Source organism: Eptatretus burgeri, chromosome 9, assembly GCF_056783735.1.
Source record: "Eptatretus burgeri isolate ZD-2024b chromosome 9, Ebu_testis_v1, whole genome shotgun sequence".
In the NCBI taxonomy this organism is placed as follows: Eukaryota; Metazoa; Chordata; class Myxini; order Myxiniformes; family Myxinidae; genus Eptatretus; species Eptatretus burgeri.
The window spans coordinates 75,648,190-75,675,208 of NC_140969.1; the positions used below are offsets into that span (position 1 = coordinate 75,648,190).

Sequence of the window (27,019 nt, forward strand, 5' to 3'; positions counted from 1 at the left end):
ATCGATGCTAATCCAGAGTATGCTCATGTCAGACTTCCTGATGGCAGGGAGACCACTGTGTTGGTTCGTCATTTGGCTCCCTCAGGTACTCCTCCCACAGGTACACCACCAACTGGCACTCCTCCCTCTGACATTCCCTCCCCAGGTGTTCCCCCCCCCCAGGAACTCCACCCGGGAATGGTGGCGACGGAGCTGCCGCGTTCCACCCGAGAGCGATCAAGGAGTCATCCCCGGCGCGAGTCGAGGCTCACCAAGAGGATCGTAAGCCTCCCTCAAGTGAAACCGCCATTTACTCCCGGAGAGGTCGACGGATAAAACCCCCTCGCCGACTCGATCTGTAAAGTGGATTATCGGCATCCTCGATGCTCATGCTCCTATATGCTCATTATATCATATATCGATGCTCATTACCATGCTCCTACAACTCAAAATAATCCTCACTGCTTAGCATGTATGCTTCTGTAGTTTAAATAGTTCGCGCTGCTTGAAATGTATACTCCTATAGCGCTGAAGTAATCATGGTGCGTTAGTTGGGCCTCGAGTTACATTTTAAAGACGGGGAGAATGTGGTGAATTGAAGGTCGTGACACGCGATCACATGTCGCGCGGCTCGCACATGGGATAGATAAAGCCAAGATTCCGTGCGGTCGGGGGGATTGTCCCTGGGGCATTGTCATTTACGGCGGTGGTCCACTTGGTGCTCGTTGAATGGTGAGAATTGAGAGTATACCGGACTCCGTGCTTATGCTGATTTATTTTGCGGTGATCTACTGCACATGTATACATTGCTACATATGTACTCCTAGCTGCACCTGTATCCCCTGATGTGCCCATAGAAGCGGCTTCAATCAAGTGGAATAAAGCCTACACTCTGAAGGTTTTTCTCTCGCTTTCATTTCACGGGTTGATTGCAACCAACGTTTTCTGACCCAAAATCAGGATTTTTGTTTTCTTTTTGGAAATCGAAAACGTTTTGAGTTTGGATTTTGGGATTGGCTGGTACATGCTTCTCTGCCCCCCAGTGCAAAGAGATTCTGTGATGTACTCTTCCATCTGTCTTTTCCCCAGGTCGTGGACAGACAACAAGGACTTCTGAATATCCTTGGAAGCGATGACACCACATGATATATTCAATGGTCCAAATATTCAGACAAGGTGTATCCTTCAAATGTGAATACTTCATGGACCGCAAACGAAAATATGAGGACAACAGGGTTAAATGTGTTACTGAGATCACCATCTTTCATATGAAACCTGTTGTAGCTTTGTGTCAAGCCATTTGATTAAACTCCTAAAATAGAGCCCTTTATCGAGGTTTACCGCTGGCCTAATATGGTACCACCAATAAACTGCCTAGATCAGGTCGTCCATCCAAGCTGGATGACCAAGCAAGGAGGAGAGTGATCAGAGGTGCCAACGCTAATTTTAAAAGAGCTATCGGCCTTTATGGCAATGACTATTCACTGTGTGCATGTGACAATATCCCAAAAACCCCACAGATTTGTCTTGTATGATAGGGTGGCAAGGAGTAAGCAATTACTCAAAAAACCCACTTTAAATTTCATTTGAAGTATGCAGAAAACCACTCTGGAGAATCTGAAATCATGTGGCAAAAGGTTTTGTGGTCTGACGAAAGCAAGATGGAACTTTTCAGGTGAAATGCAAAATGTTACATTTGGTGCAAACCAAACAGACCACATCACCCAAAGAACACCATCCCGACTGTGAAGCATAGTGGTGGCAGCATAATGTTATGAGGATGTTTCTCATCAGCAGGGACTGTGGCACTTGTCAGGATGGAAGGGAAAATGGATGGAGGAAAATACAGAAAAATCAGAAGAAAACCTGCTGCCCTACGAAATAATGCTGAAATTGGGAGAGGTTCACTTTTCAGCATGACAACAACCTCAAGCACACAGCCAAAGCTACAAAAAGATAAATGTCCTTGAGTGGCCCAGTCAAGGCCCCGACCTAAAAACAATCCAAAAATCATTGACATAACTTGAAGATTGCTGTCCATCATTGACATGACATATACACACATATATATATATATATATATATATATATATATATATATATATATATATATATATATATATATATATATATATATATATATACACAGTATATGGGTGTGGGAGGGGTGTGGGATGAGGGTGCTGCACTGTATTGCGAGGTGGTAGAGCAAGGATGAGACAGAGAGACAGAGAGACAGAGAGACAGAGAGACAGAGAGACAGAGAGGAGTAGGTGAGTTCGCAGAGAGAATATGTTATCCTTAATGAACAACGCATGCACGTAAACACAAACACACACACACACACACACACACACACACACACACACACACACACACACACACACACACACACACACACACACACACACACACACACACACACACACACACGTCTGATATCGGCAATTTTTCGGGAATTGGCAGGTTGGAGTCAGTGTGATTACCAACTAAAATGCTGTTGTGGGTGTGGCGGTTCAGTTTAATCCTTCCCCCGCCCCCGGCCCAATTACAGTCGATTGGCGGTTAACACCGACCAGCCTGGATTGCTAGGCGATTTTCCTTAGGAAGCGGACACGTGACCCTTAAAGATTGTAACGCGCAAGAGGGCAGGCAGCAAGATGGATGGAACAGATGGATGCACAACACAAGCAAATAGAATAAATAAAGATTTCATAACCAGCAAAATCAACAGTTATAATGGGACAAATAAAGACACGAGGCAACCTAAATCTGACTGAGGTGACTCCATACTCAGACACAAAAACAGACAAGGGGAAAGGAATAAATAAAATTAAAATGCTCTCGTTCTCCCTGCAATTAGCTTTGGGTCTATAAGTGATATTGTAGGACTTGATGATCGAACCGCGTCAGCGAGCGGGAATCCGCACCCCAAAATGGTGCCGAGCTGCTCTCTCATGGTGGGAAACACACAGGAGGAAATTCGGAGATGTCACTCGACATCAGGCTTCACGAACCATGGTGTAGCTTCTTCTCAAGAGTGAATATGCTGACCTTTCCTCTCTTGCACCCGGTCTGTTCACAACGGTGACCCACACGACAAGACGATTTTGAGACCACGTGATCAGGCCACGAGGCACACTCTTCTTCCCTTCTCAGAAACGTACACACTTCACGGCTCAGCTGAACAGTCAATGGCTAGCATCTTGCTCAGTACACTGCAAATTGACACAGCACGAACATGAGAATTGTGCAGCCTTCGGCGTGCCGAGAGGAAAGCAAAGAGAGATCCTCTGTCCCAGCCATGTTCCTCTCACCCACGTGTACTCTGACTCACGTTTTTCTTCCAACTACTGGCATCACGCCCATCAATCATCAGCCCCAGGAGCATGACTTCGCCCACCGTCACCCTTGGAGGCAGGGCTTCTCACCTGCTTGGTCATGCAGCTCGGTTGTAATGGTTGTTATGGTTATAAAAACAAAATTATCTCATTGCTGGTTTGTAATAAAAAAAACATAGGGAAAAGTCGCAGGAGGGCAACTATGTACTGGGGGAGATTATCCTCAATCCCTATCTAATTAACACAACACCCCCCCCCCCCCCAGGTGCGGTGACAAGTAACACTGAAGTTCAGTTTCCCGACTTAGTTTACATCAAGATGTTTCCAACACGTCCACAGGCCAAGCAACTCCACACAATCCTATCTTTCCAATGAAATTCCTCCATCGACCCCACAAAGATAACAATACATACTGTGTACAACCCAAAAACCTTGAGTAGCTTTCATCAAAAAACAACGTTGCATTTATATACACATTTCAGGGATATATTCACAAACATGAATCTTTATAAACAGCCGCGTGTGACGGGTGAGGGAAAAAAAAAAATTTGTCTCGCTAATTTAGAAAACGCGTTAATATTAGAGAACATTGTACTTTACGGTACTTCTACATATCGACGGTCCCCTGTGCCAGTGCGCATGCGCAGCCTGAGCCGGAGCCAGGGATGTTGTGGGTGTTTCAACCTGTTCAATACTTGTTTGATTATTGTCGTTCCACACTAATAAAGTGGTCGAACCAATTGAACTCTGTTCTTATTTATAATCAAACAACTTGATGCAGTCGAGTAAAGATCGTCGGTGCTGAGGAGGACACGACTGGGTGAAAACGGACCACAAGAACGTCGACAGTGAGTTTGGATTTCTCGGGTTCTGTCCCCAATCTTCACCCCCAGGACACTGTACACACGTGTGCATCACCAAAAATAGAACGTTTACTCCAGAATAACTGTTCCTATGGCGCCGATGGAAGCAGAGTGCCCGATCGAGGGTTGTGACTATATGGCTACACACGCAGAGGTGGCAGTGGTGGCCGCCATGTTGAGTATACACGGCACTGTGCACGTCGCCGCCCCGAGGGCGGCGAGCTCGAATGCCAAGATGGAGAAACTCAAGCGTCCCTCCATAGCACTGGCCGGAACGGGCGAGGCCTGGTCGTACTTCATAACCCGCTGGGGCGAATACAAAACAGGTACTAAGCTTGTCGGACCCGACATAGTCACGCAGCTCCTGGAGTGCTGTGAGGAGGAGCTGAGAAAGGACCTCACTCGCGCGGCGGGTAGGAGCCTCGTGGGCAGCGATGAAGAAGACGTCCTCGCCGCCATGAAGGCGCTCGCCGTCCGGACGGAGAACACGATGGTAGCTCGAGTGGCCCTGTCTAACATGCGGCAGGGACACGAGGAGCCCGTCCAGTCGTTCCACGCCCGCATCAAGGGGCAGGCGGACACATGCAAGTATGAAATGAAGTGCACCAAGGCGGGGTGCGATCAGGTCAACGACTTCACGGAAGAGATATTGCGCAACGTGGTTGCCCATGGCATCGCGGACCAAGCAATACAACTTGACCTACTCGGTGAGAAGAACCAGGACATGCCATTAAAGGACATGATAGCGTATATCGAGGCCAAAGAGTCTGGAAAACGCTCTTTATCGCGCCTGCTTGACACTCAGAGCACGGACACGATCAGTAGTTCGTATCGGCGGGGAAAGCGACAGGACGTCCGCGCCAGAGTAGGAGCCAGGCCGGAAAAACGGAAGGCCAAGCCCGAAGGAGTATGCATCTACTGCGGTGAGATGGGCCACGGCAAAACACCTCAATGGTGCACCAGACGCGCCGAGTTCCCCGGATATGGTAAAAAGTGCCGGAAGTGTGACCGCCAGAATCACCTCGACAAGGCATGCCTGGGCGGCCGATCGGCAAGACTCCCATCTAAGGAGACCGACGGGATGTACGACGAGCAGACGGCAGCCTTCGTCGAGCTATGCACGGTCACCATGGCCAGCAGAGAGGACAAAATGTGCATGCTTCCCCTCGCTCACCACCTGTACGATGATATGTGCGATAAGTGGATGAAACACATATCCGACCCGCAGCCATACGTCAACCTCACTCTCACCAACAAGCGCGAGGATTACAAAGCGCTGGGTTTTAACCTCCTGAAACACACCCGCACGGTAACCCTACCCGCTATGGCAGACACGGGGTGCCAGAGCTGCCTGATCGGCATTAAAGTCTTCCAACAAATAGGCCTGAGTACCGAGGACCTCATACCTGTATCCATGACCATGAAGGCCGCAAACAACAGAGGAATTCGTATCCTCGGAGCCGTGGTAGTCAGATTCGCCGGTAACAGTGACGACGCTCGGAGATTGGAGACGCGCCAAATCGCGTACGTGACGGACTCTTCAGACCGCATATTCCTCTCCCGCACGGCCTCCGTGGACCTGGGAATGATCTCGGACAGATTCCCGACACTCGGAGAGGTGAATCTGACGACCTCGGAATTGTGCGACTGCCTGCGACGCGCGGAGCCGCCGACCAGGCCGACAGCACTCCCCATGCCAGCGACCGAGGCCAACAGAGAGGCACTACAGTCACATTTACTCAGGATGTATGCTCAGAGCACATTCAACACGTGCCCACACCAGCCACTACCGAGAATGACCGGCCCGCCACTACGTCTTATGCTCAGTGAGAACGCGACACCGGTTGCCCATCACACTCCCATCGCCGTGGCCATACATTGGCAAGATGAGGTAAAAGCAGGCCTCGACCAGGACGTTCGGCTCGGCGTGTTGGAGGAAGTACCCGTCGGCACGCCGGTGACATGGTGTCACCGCATGGTAATTTGCGCGAAAAAGAATGGCAAGCCGCGACGCACCGTCGACTTTCAGGCCTTGAACAAGCATGCGTTCCGCGAGACCCACCACACCCAATCCCCGTTCCACCAGGCGAGACGCGTACCTAACGGGAAGCGCAAGACAGTATTTGACGCATGGAACGGTTACCATAGCATCTGCCTACAAGAGGACGACCGCCACAAGACGACCTTCATCACTCCATGGGGGCGCTACCGGTACCTATCTGCCCCACAAGGGTATATGGCATCGGGGGACGGTTACTCACGATGATACGATGAGATCGTCGCGGACATTGGTAACAAGACCAAGTGCGTAAATGACACGCTACTATGGTCAGACACGATTGAGGGGACATACTTCCAGGCGGTCCAATGGCTGGATATATGCGGCCGGAATGGAATCATCCTCAACCCGGAGAAGTTTGTCTTCAGCGCACCCACGGTGGACTTTGCGGGCTTCACCATCACCATGACCGACGTGCGACCGTGCAGCCGCTACCTGGAAGCAATCCATGATTTCCCACAACCGCGTAACATCACCGACGTCAGATCGTGGTTCGGGCTTGTCAACCAGGTGGCATACGCCTTTAGTATGGCTGAACGAATGCAGCCATTCCGGAAGCTCCTGAAAAGTGGAGAACGCTTCCAGTGGTCCATGGAGTTAGAGGACATATTCTGCGAGTCGAAAGACGTGATCGTACAAGAAATCGAACACGGTGTCCGCATATTTGACAAAACTAAGCCAACATGCATCGCCACGGACTGGTCAAAGGAGGGAATCGGATTCTGGTTGCTTCAAAAGCACTGCCGATGCGTGCCAGTTAGACCATTCTGCTGCACTGATGGATGGAAAATAACCCTGGTCGGCAGCAGATTTACACACGCGGCAGAATCCAGATACGCGCCCATAGAAGGCGAGACTCTCGCAGTCGCGGACGCCTTGGACAAGGCGCGCTACTTCGTACTGGGCTGCGAGAACCTGATCGTTGCGGTAGACCACAAATCACTGCTGAAACTCCTTTCGGACAGAGCACTTGACGACATACCCAACCCCCACCTCAGGAACCTCAAGGAGAAGACCCTGCATTATCGCTTCCGCATCATACATATCCCGGGCATGAAGAACAAGGCGGCAGATGCCATGTCGCGCAGGCCGGTCGGCACCACGCGACCTCCACTCATGAACCTTCCAGATGACAATGCCACCATAGCGACCCACCTCCAATCGAGCACGCACACCGACGTCTTGTCCCTCCTACGCCAAACTGAGCCGGAGTATGACGACGACGACGAGGAGGACAACCTGGCATGGTTTGCCGCGGGCCTCAAATCATTGCGATCAGTAACATGGGATCGCGTCAGGGAAGCCACCAGCAGCGATGGCGATATGCACATATTGGAGGGAATGACAATGAACGGCATCCCCGACTCAAAAATCGAGATGCCAGAGACAATTCGTGACTATCACCAGTAACGCGAGAACATTACATCGACAGATGGAGTGATCCTATACAAGGACCGAGTAGTCATACCACCCTCACTCCGCGGCGATGTGCTGAGTGCCCTACACGCTGCCCACCAGGGCGTATCAATGATGACCGCCCGCGCAGAATCCTCTGTATTCTGGCCAGGCATGTCGGCCGACATCAGCGCCACTCGGAAAAACTGCGAACACTGCCACCGGATGGCACCATCACAGCCTGGAGCGCCACCAACTCCACCTATTCCGGTCGTTTACCCCTTTCAGGCAGTGTGCTCGGACTTCTTTGTACACAGGGGTGCACACTACCTTGTGACGGTGGACAGATACTCGAACTGGCCGATCATCTCAAAGTCGACGGGTGGCGCCGCCGGACTCAGAAACCACTTACGTCGTGCCTTCGTGACGTACGGGACACCAGAAGAGCTCGCGTCGGATGGGGGACAGGAGTTCACCTCCACCGAGACCAGGTCATTCCTGCACAGATGGGGCGTACACCACCGCTTGTCATCGGTGGCCTTCCCTCACAGCAACTGTCGTGCGGAGATTGGAGTTAAGACAATGAAACGACTTATCACGGACAACACCAGCCCGCAGGGAGAACTTGACACTGACGCTGTGCAGAGAGCGATACTACAATATCGTAACATGCCTGACCCTGACACGAAGATCTCCCCGGCAATTGTGTCTTCGGCCGCCCGATACGCGATTTCATCCCAATTATCCCCGGGAAGTACAGACTGCACGACACTTGGCATGAGACCCTGAAAGCGAGGGAGGAGGCCCTCCGCAAACGTCATATCTGCACAGCCGACACCTGGGCAGAACACACCAAACGCCTTCCGCCACTTGCTGTAGGGGACCTAGTCCGCGTACAGAACCAGACAGGATTCCACCCCAAAAAATGGGACAAGACAGGCAGTATCGTGGAGGTACGCCAACACGACCAATACGTGATGAAGATCGACGGCTCGGGCAGAGTCACACTTCGGAACAGGAAATTCCTGCGCAAGTTTAGCCCAGTTCGCAATGACCAGCTGCCACCCCGGTCTATCTATGATTATCTAGCAACCCGCATCACTGTACCTGCACCCGTTGTAACACCGCAACTGCCTGACCTCGACAGCGAACCCGTGACATCTGCGACACCAACGGGGCCCACGCCGGCACTGACGTCAGTATGCACACCCCGGCGCAAGACGACACCCGTTTCAGACACACCAGCAGCACCAGGACGAGGCACACCGAGGCGCGCGATCCTTCAGGCGCCACCATCGGCCCCTGAAACCCCGAGAGCCCCATCCCCACTGGGGCCCGATGTGACACCACCAGCACCAGCGATAGGTCAACACCGATCCACCAGAGCGACTAGCGTGCCTGCCTGGCACAAGGACTACTGCATGGAATAGTCACACGATGGGCGATATAAACTTTTGTTCATTCATTAAACTTAATATTTTCTCAGCCTTTATCTATTAACATAATAAAGACTCGGAGGGAGATAGAGAACATTGTACTTTACGATACTTCTACATATCGACGGTCCCCTGTGCCAGTGCGCATGCGCAGCCTGAGCCGGAGCCAGGGATGTTGTGGGTGTTTCAACCTGTTCAATACTTGTTTGATTATTGTCGTTCCATGCTAATAAAGTGGTCGAACAAATTGAACTCTGTTCTTATTTAAATATGGCAAATGACTCGGAAATCGGGTGTTATTTCAGAACTCGCTCAGAATGACGGAGCACGAAGCACTTGCGCAGGATGACGGCTTGAGGTACCGCTGTCAAATTTAGGGTGCTTGGCAAGTGGATGTAGCACTTAAGCAAGCACACCAATTAAATGGTTGATAAGGAATGGCTGGTCAGGCTGTGGCTGCATACCATGTTGGATCCCTTTAACTTTAAAGCCAGTCTTCAGCACACGTGCAGCAGTGAATGAAATAGAAGGAATTAGTTCAAATAAAGACTTTATACACAAATGAGTTGCTGCTTAATGGAGAACAAACCTGGAGACATCGCAAAGTTCAATCGCCCATGAAACAAACAATGCAGAAAATCCACCATGTTGCCTGCTCGTCTTTGCATGCATCACATCTTTCATGGTCCAGACAAACGTTATAACTCTTTGAAAACGCCCGTTGTTCACTTTACTTTGATTCCTTTTAAAGCACCTCACAAAACCTCCACAAATACAGACACAGATCTGGCAGACGCTCTGGATAAACAGTCCATTTGGAGGATAGGGCACAAGGTCGAGCATTGAATGCATTAAATCATACAGCTCAATGAAACTGGTAAAATTTGGCACGTTCCTAAATTTTTTGTTCACTTCAATATAATTTACCAAAGAGTAGAAAAAGATAAGTGTAATGCTTTGGAAATTGCAAGTTTTTTGTGTATGTATGGAGAACGAGGGAACATAGCCTTGCTTGCTAAAAGCAAATCGGTATATCACCTTAGTTATAAGACTCGTGATTTCTTTAAATCATCAGATTTCACTCCAGATTTCAACACTTGTTTAATCCAAACGATATCACATCCTAAAAACCAAAATAATATTTCGATGATCCGCTTTAGTCCGTGAGAGTATATCATGGAAAATAGTATCATATAATGTATGAAATCACTCCAAACTCCTAATTAGAAAACTACAGTACTTACAAATGTGATGTTCACAGAGATTTGTAGCTATGATGAACAGGCATTCAATAGTGAGGAAAGTGGAAAAAAATATTATTGTAAGGAAATCATGGAAGCCTGTTCCAAGTCAAGGAATGGTGGAGCAGGCCAAAAAAACATGGCGGCTTCAGACTGTGGCGAGGTTACCCAGGAGACGCCTTGAGGCCACAAAGAGCAAGGTGGCCGAGGATGCACCTGATAAAGGTTATAATTAAATAAGACCGTTAATTATCTTGAAAAGGTGTTTTTAAATTAACCCAAACACAAAATTTTCACTCATGCACTTCCGTGGAGTTCCCTTAGTATGCGTGCAAAGTTCCAGGCTGACAGGTTTTATGGTTTTGGAGTTTATGGACACATATATACACACACACACACACACACACACATACATACATACACACACACACACACACTACATATATATATATATATATATATATATATATATATATATATATATATATATATATATATATTGTTGCGGACCCAGGGTCGGGGGCAAGAAGACCATGAGGGGGGAAGCTATCTCGGGTTCTCACCAGACTCTCCAGAATCACAGACCATCACACACGAGTAACTTTGAGACACGGCAATAACTCGGCCACGTGACTTAGAGTCCTCAGTCTGATACCGTTTACCAAAAGGTCACATGGTTTAATTAACAGGGGACACGACCTCGGCATGCCTTGTTCAAACCAGATCAGATGCAGCCGAGCGTAACTGCCCAAGGATATACCAGCGAGAAAAAAAGATGGTTGGGGGATAATGTCCCGGCTAAGCTAGGATAAGGACCATGCTGGACCAATGAAGGAAATGATGAAAATGAACAGGGACCATTTCTATACAAAGCATTTATTCAAAATTAAGCGAGGAAAGGCATGTGGCACAGTAAATTGGATTTATTGGTATGTACAGCAGTGGACAGCAAGGAAATTGTGGGGTGTGACAAAAGGGCAAGCCATTGACAAAAGCAGAATCAGAGCAGACTGATCTCGTGCATTTTTTTCTCGTGCTCTTTTGTGCATCCAAAGGGGATGAGAGAGAGAGAGAGAGAGAGAGAGAGAGAGAGAGAGAGAGAGAGAGAGAGAGAGAGAGAGAGAGAGAGAGAGAGAGAGAGAGAGAGAGAGAGAGAGAGAGAGAGAGAGAGAGAGAGAGAGAGAGAGAGAGAGAGAGAGAGAGAGAGAGAGAGAGAGAGAGAGAGAGAGAGAGAGAGACAGAGAGAGGCAGAGACACAGAGACAGAGAGAAGATGTATGAGGCGAAAGATCCCTAACCTAGTCGTACATAGTTTTGCTAGTGTAGCGTGTACCTCTGTGGGATGCTCCGCTTGAGCATTCCTACCTCAAGAGTTGGTGTGTTATCTCTGGCTTTATCACTTTGCCAGGGCTCGTGGCAACGTGTGCTCTGCAATGGTCTTCCAGAATAAGCATGACCAAGTCACACACCAACCACAAGTGAAGAACCAGCAAAGGGCAGAGGCAACGAGGAGCCGCCATTGCATATCCGAGACGAGCAGAGGTGGCGAAGCAGAGAGCGAGTGGCTCCACGCTCCTTTTATAAGTCCCAGGCGAAGGGTGGGGTGGTGACCCAAAGGCGACACGCTGCGACCCGAATCCCGCTCCTCTATTGAGCCACAGCAGCCCTATCCACGCCCTGCAAGGCTCTCACAGCCAGAAACAGTCGCATTTGTCCATCCGGCTCACCACGGCCCGAAGCTCCTGACTCAACATAGTGTACAAGCCGCCAACCTGGCCCGGAATGTGTTCCAAATGCCGACTAGCAATGCACACCCACCACCCACGACCCAACCCCCCATCTCATCTTGTGAGCCAAAATGCACACCCGGACCATGTGCGAAACTCCCGGATTGCCCTCCCCGCGACCCCTCCTCACCACCCCTGTCTTGTCATGTTCTGGTGACTGGAGGAGGGTCGTATCAATCCCACGTGCTCACTCGGGACATTCCTGGAAAGATGCAGTTGGGGCTATTAACATCCATTGCTCGCCCCAGCATCATGGGGTCCGAGTACAGCCCGAGTCATGCAGCACGCCTCTGTTTAGTGGTGAATTCTAGCGATGCAGAGGTACAAGGGAGTGCGGGAATATTTTTCCCCGTGTGCGGAAGGGGTTGGTGGTTGAAGTGGTGAAGTTTGGTGAGCGAGGGGTGAAGCAAGGTGAGATGCCGTTGTTAATTGGCATGCAGATTTGAATGAAGAAATGGCACACCATGCGTGTGCTGTCTAGTGCGGTTGTGATTATGTTGATTCCCAGTCACGGGAGGCTGCGTGGTGTGTTTGCTATTCAATCGCATATTGCATGGCGTGTGTACTTGCTTGCTTGACTTGTACCACAGCTAAATTGAAAGGGTTGGGATAGAAATCAGAATTGAAGGTAGATATATATTTAATAGACCTAGCTAATTGGCCCACGCAATGCACTTCATCCCGTTCACCCACTAGACATGAGGGTTAAGTCTAACTGCACGAATATTTATGAAATAACTGCATGGGGATCACTGTATGCTGGGTGCCATTGCCTTAGAGTCATGTAGTTTTGTAGAACCACAAATATATACATATATATATAAAAGCTGTTCTCTAGGGTCCGGTGATATAACGGTATACTGACACATTGGAATTCTGAATATCTCGGAATGAAAAAAAAAAAAAGAAGAAGAAAAAAAAACCCGGCACATCATCAACAAATCGAAGACAGGCGTTTACAATGTTTAAATACCGTACATGATTTTAAAAGCTTTGATGCACTCGTATCAGCCTCTCAGCTAAACAAGGAACAGGAACAGTGAAACGTAAGACGTCAATACATACCAAGAAGTAAGTACATACACAGTAAGATTTAACTTTTCAACCTCAGCATTAGAGCTCATCAACTCTGTACAAGCAATCACATGTTTCTTAGCCCTCATGGCTGGTTTTAAAGCAATTGCCAATTGGTTAGTTATATTGTTGTGGGGCTGGTTATCGGTGGCGAGCACGACCGCCAGAGGGAGCAGTAGAGTTGGCTCCACCGAACACACCGGAATTTAGGTCGTGACCCTCGGATAAGTCCGAAAGGCACGGATCCCTACAGGACCATGAATCGCCAATAATTCGACTGTGTGGGGAAGGGTTAGTTGCCTAATTTCAATATACCGAAATACCCACGCTGTCTAACTACCGAGGAACCACACCCATGGCCGACTCTGTCTGATCTGAGTCACAGGGAACGACTCGGATCTGGCGTAACCGAGCGGAGTTACCAGAGCCTCGCCGGACCAAATGAACAATTTACCCTCGCTATCTCTCAATAAACAGTGTGCCATGCCAATGATAGAAACACAGAAACGAGCTGGAGCATTTCACAAAAGGGATTTATTTCTAACAATAATCGGGGATGGGAGACACAGAGCAGAGTTATCACGAATAAAAGAAATGTAATATGAAAAGAAAACACTTAAACAGCTCTACTTAACAGATGGGGCCCACGGACACACACACACACACACACACACACACACACACACACACACACACACACACACACACACACACACACACACACACACACACACGAACTGGACCCCGTGAGTCTATCTTGGTCAAGCCGGGCCGGGGTACCTGTCCGCTTCGTGCGGCCACACCAACTCTGAAACCACCAAGGTGGGATCCGAACCCACGACCCGAAGTCCACGGCCCAGGAACGAGGCCGCTCAACCATGATCACCGTCTGCCAAACGCTCCTGCCACGAGCACACCGTGTGCAGAACGCTCCTGCCACGAGCACGCCGTCTGCAGAACGCTCCTGCCACGAGCACGCCGTCTGCAAAACCTGGTCCAGAAAACCACACTCCTCCTCTTTCGGAGGGAGGGGCTTCTTCTCCCCGCAACTCGCCCCCTGATTGGACGGTGGTTTGTCAGGCGACTCGTGGCAGCCTCCCGATTGGCTGGGGTGCGCGTGTGGTGCTCTCACTGCGCTCATTGGTTGGAGGAAACGCTCTCTGCTCCTCCTCAGAGCGGCGCTTCGACCCGAGGCGACAAAGGCTCCGCCCACGTCCTTAGCCAAAAACACGTGCGTAATGGCGACCGGTCAAGTGTGGGAAGGTGGCGTTGTTGTAGTGGATGTAGTAGTAGTAGCTGTAGTTGTTGTTGGTGGTGTAAAAATCCTAACTGTAAAATAATTCACAGCCCACGTACAATTAATCATCCATAAAACATAGAACGGGACTCTACCTAGAAACACATACTTACCGATATAACTGATCTCTTGGACCTGACTGTTGAGTGCTCATGGCTGCCAGATTCGTAACAATATGAATCAGGTGTGCTTTTGAAACCCTGTGCCGAGTCGGTGATCTGTGATAGTCATACTCGTATGATAGTATAACACTGCTTTACATCTGTGTTTGATACAGAATAACCAAAGCACCAGGAGACAGGGTTTATCCAAAGGCAGTGTACAGATTGGCCACAAAGTCCCTATGCACACAGTTAGAATTATCTGTATGCTTCCCTCCATTTTCCACACAAATTTTAATTTTTAGCATCGCGTTGCGAACGCTGGCTCTCAGAGAGCTCCGTGTTGTTCTTCTTCTTGTTGTTCTTCTTCTTCTTTTGGTGAGGACAAAACCATTCTGACGCGGCTCTTGGACACATTTGTCCTTGTTCTCCATGTTCTTCTGGACATCTTCCATGTTGAGGGTTGGAGGTCATAAAAGCAGCCCCTGAAAGCTGTTTTTTGGTCTTCAACTATCAAGCTTCAGCTATCCTGTAACCAGATGGTGCACCAGCACATTATGCTTTTGCAGTTAGAGAATATGTCGACGACGAATTCAGTGGACGATCTGAGATAGTGTGGCCTCCTCAAAGTCCGGACTTAACACGTGACAATTCACTTTGGGGCATTGTGAAATAGGAAATCTCTCCTCTCTGCCTAACAACAGTTGAAGACCTCAAAACAGCAATCAGGGGCTGCTTTTATGACCTCCAACCCTCAACATGGAAGATGTCAAGAAGAAGATGGAGAAAAATTCAAATTTGTGTGGAGAATGGAGGGAAGCATACAGATACATGCTAACTAAATTCTACCTGAGTGCATCGGGACTTAGTGGCCACTCTGGATATTCCTCAACACAGAACCGTACCGAGTGACAAACATACAAATATGACGCAGCATACACTGAGCCAAAAGCACCAGCAAGCCACACTTCCGTCTCCCCATGGCACCAAAAACCAACCACCGGAAGTCAAAGAAATCGATAAATTCAAATAACCATTCATATAGTTCGCAATGTTTGCTTATCAATAATTGGTTCGCGGGCAACAGCAGTGACCACTATTTTCATTGCGTGTGTGTGTGTGTGTGTGTGTGTGTGTGTGTGTGTGTGTGTGTGTGTGTGTGTGTGTGTGTGTGTGTGTGTGTGTGTCTGTCTGTCTGTCTGTTTGTGACTTTCTTCAGGGCATGACGTTTGATGCGATCGTGATGAAACTTGGACACAAGCTAAATATCATGGTCTGGTTGTGTCTTTTTGTATGAGGGGCGTCCCACACCCTTTGTGGGTGGAGCCACACCCACTTGAACTTTTTATTTATTTATTTATTTTTTCCTCGATTTTTTTCTCGCAATTTCATTTCCTAGAAGTGTGCGTAATGTCCAGAAGTACAACATATTAAAAAAATCCCATTTGATTTGGTCAATTTTGACGGACGAGATAGGTTTTTACGGTAGGGCTTCCTCAAAAGCTTCCACAAACTCATTTGTACCTATCGTGGCATTGTTCAATAATGCCCGCGAACAATCGTCTCCTCCCAGCTAGTAATAATAATAATAATAATAATAACTATTGTCATTACAATAGCGAGACAGGTTTGAACTATGATCTGGTTCCCATTCTTAGAATAAAATACGTTTTTAATCTGAATGTAGAATAGACTTCCAGTTCCTGCCCGTTGTTTGGAGGGATAGGTGTGGGGGTGGGGGAGAGAGAGAAAAAATGGCGGGAAGTTGAGCGTGTTTCATTCTCTGAGTGATGTCCCCTTCCCCCCCCCCCCCCCGTCTCGACTCTCCAAATTTTGTCTTTTAGTCCAACAATCCATCTTTCAGTCCCTCTTTAATTCCCCCCTCTATCAATCCATTTTCAACCTTTCTTTAACTCCAGCTACCCATCCATCGCTGGTCCCTCGCCGTTTAACTTCCAAAAAGTAACTCACGAACTCCTCCGTCATCACGATCCTGCCCTTTTTGCCGTTGAAACCCCGTAATTCCCAGAGGAAACTTCCCTCACCTGAATCCACCGTTCGTTCCTCCACCTCAAACCCCTCTCGTCGTCTTTCCACCTCCCAATCCCCACTTCACACCATCCCCTTCAAACCTCCCTGTTCATTCCACATCCGAAACCATCTACGACCACCACGACACGAACAGCAATTACTCGATTAACTCAATACAGTGACCCAAATTAATTAACTCATTACCTAGAGTCGAAAACATACAGAGGTTCCCTCAGCATGTGCACTATGTGGACTCCTTCTTCCTCCTATCCTTCTTCCTCCTATCCTTCTTTTTCTTCTTCTTCCATTTGTTGTTTGTTGGCGCAGTCAGCGTCGCGAGGCTCCACAAACGCCACTCACCCGAACTCAGGGTTACAACCAAAAACGGAAAATATATTGATAAAATGGAAGTAAAGAATAGAAAGTAAAAAAAAAAATAATAATAATAATAATAACTTTATACTGTCCACCCCATTTCCGTTTTTGAATTTTCAGACAAATATAGAGAATCGAGGGTACATCTGGCTCAGTTAACAAAGTGTACCCGGTCCGCTTATTCAGGGAATACATTGAAGGATGTAACCGGTAACGTTAAATTGATTGGGGCTTTTAAACCAGGTTTTTTTAAAATAACGAATGAATAATATCCAGTGTGGATGTAAGATATCTGGTAAATTTAGTAAGCTCCGACACATGTGTGCTCCACTTCGTGTTAATCATTGGACGATTTACATGAATCAACAGAGGAATCCTGGGACTGCCTGGAGAGGAGACCACCACTCTGCATTTACGGGTCGATTGGTTGAATATTTTGTTGATCCTCTTGAAAGTAAACTCCTCCCAGCCCAGGTGTTTGAAGGTTACAGTGGAGATGATATGGACTTTTTTCGGATGTGCTCCCTGCTTGAGCTGTACAGTTTACTACTTCAGTGATGAAGCCAATGAATCCCTCTTAGTGGAGTTCGTGACCACGTCGATGGTTGCTCTCTCGGTTTGGCATTCTGCGTCTTTCATCTCAGTCTGGACTCCCACCGACCTGGTGAGAATGTGCTCTCAACCACTTCTACTGGAGTCGTAGTTTTCCCAATTTTGGGGACCATCCGGACAGCCTCAGCGTATGACAGTTTCCCCCGCATCTTCACCTGTTGGATCTGGACAGCTCTCCGGAATTCAAGACATCCTCTGAAGCTGCACTGTGGTCACCACCACAATTGGTACAAAACATTTCTTCACGAGTGCAGCTTCCGTAGTCATGCTCTCCATGACATCTTCTGCAGCGTTGTTTGCCTCCACAGGCTGGAGCAGTGTGACCGAACTTTTGGCATTTGTAGCATCTTAATGGGGGTGAAATGTATTCCCGTACAGTGAAGGCTTGATAGCCCAAGAAATGATATGCATTTTGAAATGGTATGAAATGGTATGCGGGGTATGCTTAAACATTGTAAGCAAAAACGAACCGTGCTTCCCCATTCTCAGGTCGCTCACCTGCATTTGATTTTTCATTTACATATTTTCTTTTATGAATGCTGTCCAATGCTTCTGTTATTTTTTTTCTGGTGTATGTGCTTCGATATCCGTCGGTACACAATATTACTTTGCTTCCCCATTGTCTTGGGTCGCTCACACGCATGTTTTTGGGGTTTTTTTTCATTTATTTATTTTCATTTACGGACACTTTCCAACGGTTCTGTGATTTTCCTGATGTATCGGCTTCGATGTCTGTCAGCACTGAAAATTATCGTGCTTCCCCATTGTCTTGGGTCGCTCACGCATTTTTTTCATTTATTTATATTTTCATTGACGGAGGCTTTCCAACAGTTATTTTTTTTTTCTTTTTCTTCCAACATCACAGTTTTTTTTTCCGGTGTACGGCTTCGGTGTCTATCAGCACGCAAAATTTCAGCTTCCTATGTCACCCGGAACGTACCGATCTTCAATATCAGTCAGTTGGTCAGTCAATCAGTGAGTCAGTGGTTTGAATGAGATTTATATTGTTTTGGGCCAGGGGTCAGTGGCGAGCATGACCACAAGGTGGGGAGGGTTCGTCGTCTCCCACCAGACTCCCGGAATTATAGGTCGTTGTTCCGGATAACTCCAAAGCCGGTGGTTCGATTAACCGACCGTGGTCACCAATATTTCAACCACGTAGCGTCGGATCTATTTGTCTACAACCAATTTACCTAATTAACTTCGCGATTTAAACTACTGGGGAAGTCACGCCCTTGAAACGCCTGGTCAAACTGGATTTACTCTACCGGCAGCGGTAAATTTACACGACCGACCACCGCTTTGCCACCTACCTTTCCGGCTCGTTGCAATCGAGCGGGGCCTGCCCAGGATGTCCCAGCTATGTTAAACCGATTACCGGGGATGAAACCCTGTCTGAACTCAAACCCGGACCATGCTAGATGAAATAAAGAAAGGACAAAAACGAGCTGGGAACAATTATAATAATTTATTTACAATAAATAAAAGACAAGAGAAGCGAGACAGCGAATATATAAGCAAGGAATATTTACAATGATGCAAATAAAAACACTTAAACAATTCCTACTTAAAAGGCAGGCCCAACACACTCAGACGCACACACAAAAGAAAATAAACCAGGATTTTATTGTTCCCCTCGCAGCCGGGAGGAAAGACGAGCTGAGGTCAGAGTAAAAGAGTGCCTGCTGTTGCAGGGAGGCATGCTCGGAAATTCGGCACCTGGTGGCTAATGGTCGCCGGGGCACGGTCTGGGAGCTTGTGCCAAGCTCGTGGTTTGGGACGGAATCTGCGTGGTGAATCGTAGGTGCACTCAAACTCTGATCCGTCCACGTGCCGACAAAACCGCCTTCTCCATGCAGCCACCGACAAGCGCAAAACAACAACCATGGCTCCTTTCGTCCACTCCACTCCTGTCCACAAAACTCTTGTCCACCGAACTCTTCGTGCCAACGCCAATGACAACGACACTGACAACGACACACGACCTTCCATCCACACCACTCCCGTTTTTCCACCACTCTTCTGGCACTGCTCGGGGGCTATATCGCCTCCCACATGGGGCGGGGCCTTGGCGAGAATCATCTCGCTGTCCGTCCCTCATTGGCCTATGGCCGCACCCTTCCGAGGCAGAGCTGTGGCCCCTGCTCAGTAGCCCCGAATATTCCTTGTGACCACGTGGCCTTGCTCGTGCAGAGAGTACAGGATCTGCCCTGAGAAAATCGTCGTGCCAGAGGAGTTCGTCTGTGGGGATGGAGCGTGATGGGCTGGTTGGGTCGCGTAGATGGGATGGTCGATGTATGGGATGTAGATGGCTGATGTAATAACCTAACTAAACACATCACAACGCACGTTTTCAAGTCTCCCACTAGACAAAAAGGAAAGGGACCGATCTCACACGTACTTACCGGAATAACTGACTTTTGGGATCTGAATGTTGAGTGCTCATGGTTTCCAGATCTGTAACAATATATCAGATAAAGTGATTTTTGTGGAAGAACATTCTTAACTTATCAATGATTACTCATAACTCTTCCAAAGTTTCTGAAACACTCTTGGTTGAATATTTGTTGAAAAAGTTCCCAATTTTTGGAATGTTTCTTGCTATTCCTGACTAAACTTGGTATTAAAGTTACTTTTCTAATTAACTTTAACAAATCCATTTTCAAATGTTAATATACAAGTTATATTCTGAGTCATAATGCATTGCCAATGCAGCTGATAGTTGTAAAAAGTTTGCATTTTTAAATTTCAGATTAAAATTCCTTCCATAGTTTTAAACTTGAAAACTGTCTCCAAGCACAGAATATTGACACTATTTTAACTCATTTCATTACTTGAAGCTCACAAGTGCATCAAAACAATGATATTAAATCTGTAATGTATGTATGTATGTTAATTGCACTGTATGGTATGAAAGGTAGCCATATGGTATGGTATGGATCATAGATCATAAATCATAGCTCTAGGACTATGCAAGCATGTAGACATAAAAGATCAGGATCAGTGAGAGCAATACAGGAAGGCTTTACTTACTCCACCACCAAGTTCACCAAGTACAGTGAGAAGAATGTGATAAGCACTGAATGCATAAGTGACGTACACTACAAGAGCGAATGAAGTCAGGTGATCACCAGGTCCAATGTCAACAGTTTTTAAGTATTTTGCATTTAACTTGTTCATCAGGTTTTCAGGTGTCCTCCCTTCGCGCATTTTTACTGAAAGTATAATATACAGATTTACACCTTTCTTCAGGTATATACTCTCATGTACTGTATATCTTTCCAGAATTTGTCGCCTTCACGTATTTTTTTTAATGGTACAGGTATATTGTAGTTTCATCTCTTTATGTGTTTGTGTTGACAACAAAGAAGAGAACCTCAAAGTCTTGTTTTTGGTTCAGAATGGTCTATTTTCACATTCACTAGCAGGATACCCCTCCCCAACAGGTTTATAGACATCTCACCTCAAATAAGAAATTATTTGGAGTGTGTATTTGTCGAAACGGGAACTCAACATAAAGTGATGATGTGGACAATGACGCTTGGCACGTGTTTACCTTATAGCCAATGGTGATTAGTATAATATACCGTTCAGAAGAACAGCTATTACTGGTCGTTAAGTGTATACAGAAACATGTTGTGCACAGCATGATACTTGCAAAATCCAAATAAACAATAGTTGCCATGGAAACAGAAATTTGGTATTATTTCAAAAATTTGACCTATTGAGTGTTTTACATGATGGAATGTTATGTAAAGCAAACTTGGTTGATACATTTTCAAATTGTGGCTGAATAGGTGTTCTACATGTTTGGATGGCATTTACCTTGGGGGTGGGGAGGGGGCTTTTGATTATGGCTGGTGACCCTCACATGTTACTGCAGTAGGCCTTAGAAGGCCATAAAGGTGTTATTACAGAAGGCTCTTAATTAGAACCCTTCGGCGTATAAGCTTTCTAATTGGATTTATAGGATCTACAGAGTCTTTGGGTCCTAAAGGGTCTTAAAGGTCGAAAGAGTCTTGGGGATCTTAGAGCGTCTTAAAGGGCTTTCGGGTTATAAAGTGTCTGAAGCGTATTTGAGTATTGAGGGTCTTTAAGGTGTTAAGGGGTTTAAAGGTTATTGAGTGGTCTGGAACTCACACGTATGGCTCCTTTTATGGTATGGATGATGTTAATGCATGGTCCTGAACAATAGATGCAAAGTTAAAAGATCATGTGATGTGACAGTATCACAAAAATAATTATAGATCTATGGAAGCAACAAAAGTACAATGTTATAACAAATGGGAAAGGCAAAAATGAAATGTACTTTTAAAAGCCTGACAGAAGGAATGCATAGAGCAGTTAAGCTGGTTACACAGTTACAAGTACAATAAAGTTGCTCAACAACTCCAGCATATGTCAGCTAATGTCAGATAACTCGTCAGATAATTTATGCAATGAATACCGAAACCAAATAAATCAGTTTTGAAAAGACGTACAAAGTCTGGCAATAAAGAGCAAATCCAATGAAGGAAAAGTTTGATACAGCAAGGTCTTTAAAATAACGACCGTCCACAACTCCATCATGACACACACGATACATCCAGTACCGTGTCCCAATACTTATTAAAATCCCCATATTCAGGCTCATCCTTGAACTGCCTTGTGGAGACGGTTCAGTAACAATCTTCCGTCCAAGGATATAAGCAAGTGGTTCACGACCATCTCATGCATCCTCCATCCCTACCCACAATCTTTTCCATTCGTATTAATGCTACCCAACTGAACCCTCTTACTTGCATGTTACGAGGTGCTTCCTTCCCTCCTCCATTCTCTTTTTCTATTCTCTCATTATCTTGCTTGGAGTGACCAACTATGGCCCCACAACCCATTATCAAAACACAGGAAAACAAGGGTGAAAACATAACATCCGTCCACCTTCGATGGTGGGGGGGGGGGGGGGTAACGATCAGTGAAAGTGTTATCACTGACTATTATGGAATCAAATTCTTCAAGAGAGTAAAACAAATCACACACCAGTACAGCAATAAACTCTGCAACACCACATGCTCAACTTACCCGAGAGAAGACTGGAGGAGTTGAAAATTGTGCAATTCGGTCTTCTTTTATCATGAAGTGAAGAATGCAGAAAAGGGTGTGGTCCACCAAGAGGTGAGCAATGAAAAACAATGTTAAATGTGAATACAAGTATCCAGTTACATGGTTTAGTTTCAACGTAAAAAATGTCATCTTTTCCACCCAATGAAAGTTCAACTAGTTGTACTGCACAGGATCGCAATAAAATCTACACGAACCAGAAGGACACTCGGTAGAGCGCATACCTCCGCCACATATACGAGAACATATCTGGCCCAATACATTTTTGAACGAGAGGGGGAGCACTCTGTAGAGTGCAAAACCTCCGCCGCCAATACTGCTGGGTCACTCAAGTGAACCTGATATCCTAGTCATTCAATTTGATGTCAACAGTGCACACAGAGTTATAGTTTGCAACTTTCCCTTTTACTTTTAACTTTTACATACTCAATTCATTCGTCATAACTAGATTCCTTGAGACACAAATTGATTTTACGTGGGTATATCCACCTGAAGTTCCAAAATCAGCAGCAATTATAATTTTGGCATGTTTTTTTTGTTGGAAATCACTTATAACATGTAGAAATGCAAAAAAAAAATCGATATTTTGTTGAAAAAAAATGTGCAATTTTTTTTTCTCTAACAATTTTTTTTGGGGGGGGGCGGGGGGGTTGGAAATCACTTAAAACATGGAGAAATGCAAAAAAAAAGAAATCGAAATTTTGTTGAAAAAAAAAGTTGCAAAATTTGTTTTTTCTCCAGCAATTTTTTTTGGGGGGAGGGGGGGGTTGGAAATCACTTAAAAGATGCAGAAATGCAAAAAAATAAAATTCAAATATTTTTTCAAATTTGCCGCCATAGCGGCCATATTGGATTTTGCACCAGGTCAAAAATCTAATGGCATGATCCTTGGACCAGACTTAACCCCCCACCAAGTTTCATCGAAATCCGTCGAGGAGTTTTTCCGTGATACTGTTCACAAACAAACAAACAAACAAAAACAAGCAGTCATAGACTGGTACTTACGAAATCGTCAACTTGACCTCTGACATTGTCTAATAAAAGCTGTCTCTCGAGAAGGTAGCGACGGAAACCAGAAGTTTCTACGATGATTCTGTATCAAACCATCAAAAATCGTAATGTCGACCGAAGCAAAAATCTCCATTTCTCCACGCAATTATACCTTAACGTAACTCAACGACGCATCTGCTCGAGCGCACTGGATCATGGGACGACCCGTGACGCGTCGAGTGAAATATTTTTTATACAATCTTAAAACGTCTCCAAAACATCCGATTTTTACCAGAATTTCGACAACCGAGTTTTAAGCGTCCTAAGCGATCGCAAAAACCGAAGACAAAATTAAAATCGAAGTTAAAACGAACTCGTAATGTCGACTGAAGCAAAAATACTCCATTTCTCCACATGAATTTACGGAATTATGTTTGACCTCACCGTGACCTTGACCTTTGACCGATTTTGACCAAAATCTAATCAGCACTAGTGATCACCCTCCTGAATCACGTGGTGCAATTTGATATTGGCAGCTTCTTCCGTTCTCGAGTTATCGTGCCTACAAACAAACAAACAAACAAACAGAAACGGAAGGCATCAATATACTTACGAAATCTTTAGATTTCGTAAGTAACAAACAGAAAGGGGTGAAAACAGTAACCTCCATCCATCTTCGATGATGGAGGTTAAATATCATGCTATATAGAGTTTAAAAATTGAATAATTCTCGTATCAAGATCCAGATGCGGATCTTCACCAAAATGGAAGCAATTCTTATTTGCTACACACCCAATATGTCCACCAAGTTTTGTCTGAATCCATCCACAAACTTTTGAGATGTGCTATATGTCGGTTTCGCACGATTTCTCAATGGTGAAGAATCACTTATAAAATTATCAGATCAGGATCCAGATCTTCACCAAAATCTAATCAGTACGTCCTTGTCGCACACCCAAGCTGGCCACAAAATTTCATCCAGATCCGTCCACAACTTTTTTAGATATCCTCACAAACAAACAAATGAAATTGCTGGTTGAGCAAGGAATTGCCGGAATAACTTTGTCATATCTCCATGATCTCTGAAAAAACAAAAACCTGGAGATCGATTTGGTTCTTATAAGTCGATAGTGCTACTGTTTAATGAGTTATAGCACTTAGTTTGGTCATGATCATAACTTGGAAGTCAATCGGACTTGAAATGGCGTTTTTATCGCAATTTGAAAGTTTTGACCCGACCCCCCTGACATTCGACCCCCGACCGCAAAGAAGGGTGTTGGTTTGACACCACAATGAGACATATGGTTGGATGCAGTATTGGAAGATGCACATTTTGGATTTGGTTTGAAGTACATACGACCATTTTAGCAGACGTTATTGCGAAAATAAAAATTCCGGTTTTTCGATGACCTTGACCTTGACCTTTGATCTAGATTCACGAAAAACGAAAAGTGTCTAAGTTCGACCATGGCTGACGTCTGTACGCAGTTTGTTCATGATCACTGAAATGGTGTGGCTGCTACAGGGTAAACAAACACACAAACAAACAGACAGACACACATACACAGAATGACGCACACAACCGACCAACATAATTGCCAAAATCCAAAGGATTTTGGCATTAAACAAACATCTGATGGTGTTGAAAACATAACCTCTTTCACCTGAGGTGGCAAAGGTGAAGTGTGTGTGTGTGTGTGTGTGTGTGTGTGTGTGTGTGTGTGTGTGTGTGTGTGTGTGTGTGTGTGTGTGTGTGTGTGTGTGTGTGTGTGTGTGTGTGTGTGTGTGTGTGTGTGTGTGTGTGTGTGTGTGTGTGTAGTCTCCTCCATAAATCCAAAACCATGAAACCTATCAGCCTGAAACTTTGCCTGCCTACCAAAGAAACTCCAAGGAAGTGTATGAGTGAAAATTGGGTGTTTGGGTTCATTAATGTTTGGGTTTGTTTGTCTCCGGATGCCACGGAGCGGTGTGCATTTGTATTCTGATGCCACGGAGCGGTGTGCATTTGTATTCTGATGCCACGGAGCGGTGTGCATTTGTCTTCTGATGCCACGGGGTGGCGTGCGTTTGTCTCCAGACGCCATACAGTAGCGTTTGTTTGTCTCCAAACACCCCGGACTGGTGTTTCTGTCCAGTCTGTGCATGATATGGTGGTGTCCAAGTCCAACCTCTTGGTGGTATTTATGGTATGACCGGTAGAAAATGGATTTCAGACATTATTTTTTTTCCATCTTCACTGTTATTCTCTTCAAAATAATTTTGATGAGACAGCATGAATCATAATTAACACTCCATTGCATGACTGCCTTCCCTTCCTATCACCTCTTGTTGCCTTCTCTTCCCCCACCCCTCCTCACTTTCCCTCCCACCCTCACTCCCCCACCACTCATCACTCCCCACCCTTCCCTCCTCTCTCTTTCCTCCTCCACCTCCTCGCTCTCTTTCCTCTCTCTTTCTCCCACCCCCCTGTCGTCATCCCCAACCACCCAATATTCCTATCAGCGAAGTGACAGGTGGTATTTGCTCGTCTATAGTAATACATGTCAGTGTGTCATTGTGTGTGTGTGTCTCCTCCATAACTGCAAAACCATGAAACCTAGCAGTCTGAACCTTTGCATGCACATCCTCCCATCACACTGCCTCTCCTTTCTCTTTTTGTTCGTCCGAGCGGTGCTCGTCTCCGGGCCGTGCTCGTCTCCAGGCGCGTCCAGGCCGTGCTCGTCTCCGGGCGCGTCCGGGCCGTGCTAGTCTCCGGGCGCGTCGGAGCCATGTTCATCTCCGGGCGCATCCAAGCCATGTTGATGACCGCACTTTGTTTAACTCTGGGTGGTATTTAGTTTCCATCTTCACTGTTATTCTCTGTAGAATCATTTTGGTGAAACAGGATGAATCGTAATTCACGCTCCAACCCACGTCTGCCTTCCCTTCTCCCACCTCTCATTACTCTCCCTCCCTCCTTGGTCCCCGACCACTCCTCACTTCCCCTCCCTCCTATCTTTTTTCTCAGTATTCCTTCCCATTCCCTCCCATCACATTGCATCCCCATTCCCTCCCCTCACACTGCCTCCCCTTTCTCTCCCATCGCATTGCCTTCACATTCCCTCCCCTCACACTGCTTTCCCATGCCATCCCCATGTGCTGCCTCCCCATCCCCGAGTTCTGCGTGCCCCTCCCCTCTCACTATGGACCCGCCCCTCGCAATGCGTTCCCCTCCTCTCCTGCTGCATTCCCCTCCCTTTATGCTGCGTCCTCACCTTCCACACTGCATCCCCCTCCCCTCCCTCTGCATCCCCTTCCCTCTTCTCTCTTGTTGCCTTCCCTTCCCTCTCCTTTCCCTCC

At 46.6% G+C, this 27,019-nt stretch overlaps 1 protein-coding gene across 8 annotated transcripts in view; it reads right to left on the reverse strand.

Moving 5' to 3' along the window:
* Positions 1 to 22,968, reverse strand: part of LOC147020378 (hepatitis A virus cellular receptor 2 homolog) — a 55,679-nt gene extending 32,711 nt beyond the window's left edge. The window contains exons 1-3 of one of the 8 annotated variants that reach the window (XM_085895698.1): positions 22,915 to 22,940; positions 22,652 to 22,695; positions 19,996 to 20,047 (exon numbers count right to left, since the gene is read on the reverse strand). In XM_085895698.1, the coding sequence (XP_085751824.1) occupies positions 19,996 to 20,047; positions 22,652 to 22,695; positions 22,915 to 22,937 (119 nt within the window). In that variant the 5' untranslated portion in view covers positions 22,938 to 22,940. Of the gene's footprint in view, positions 1 to 1,695; positions 1,788 to 9,662; positions 9,773 to 11,678; positions 11,849 to 16,807; positions 16,858 to 19,995; positions 20,048 to 22,651; positions 22,696 to 22,887 lie in introns of those variants that run through there. The other 7 variants (XM_085895700.1, XM_085895699.1, XM_085895696.1 and 4 more) reach the window with 7 other exon arrangements.
* Positions 22,969 to 27,019: the final 4,051 nt, after the last annotated feature.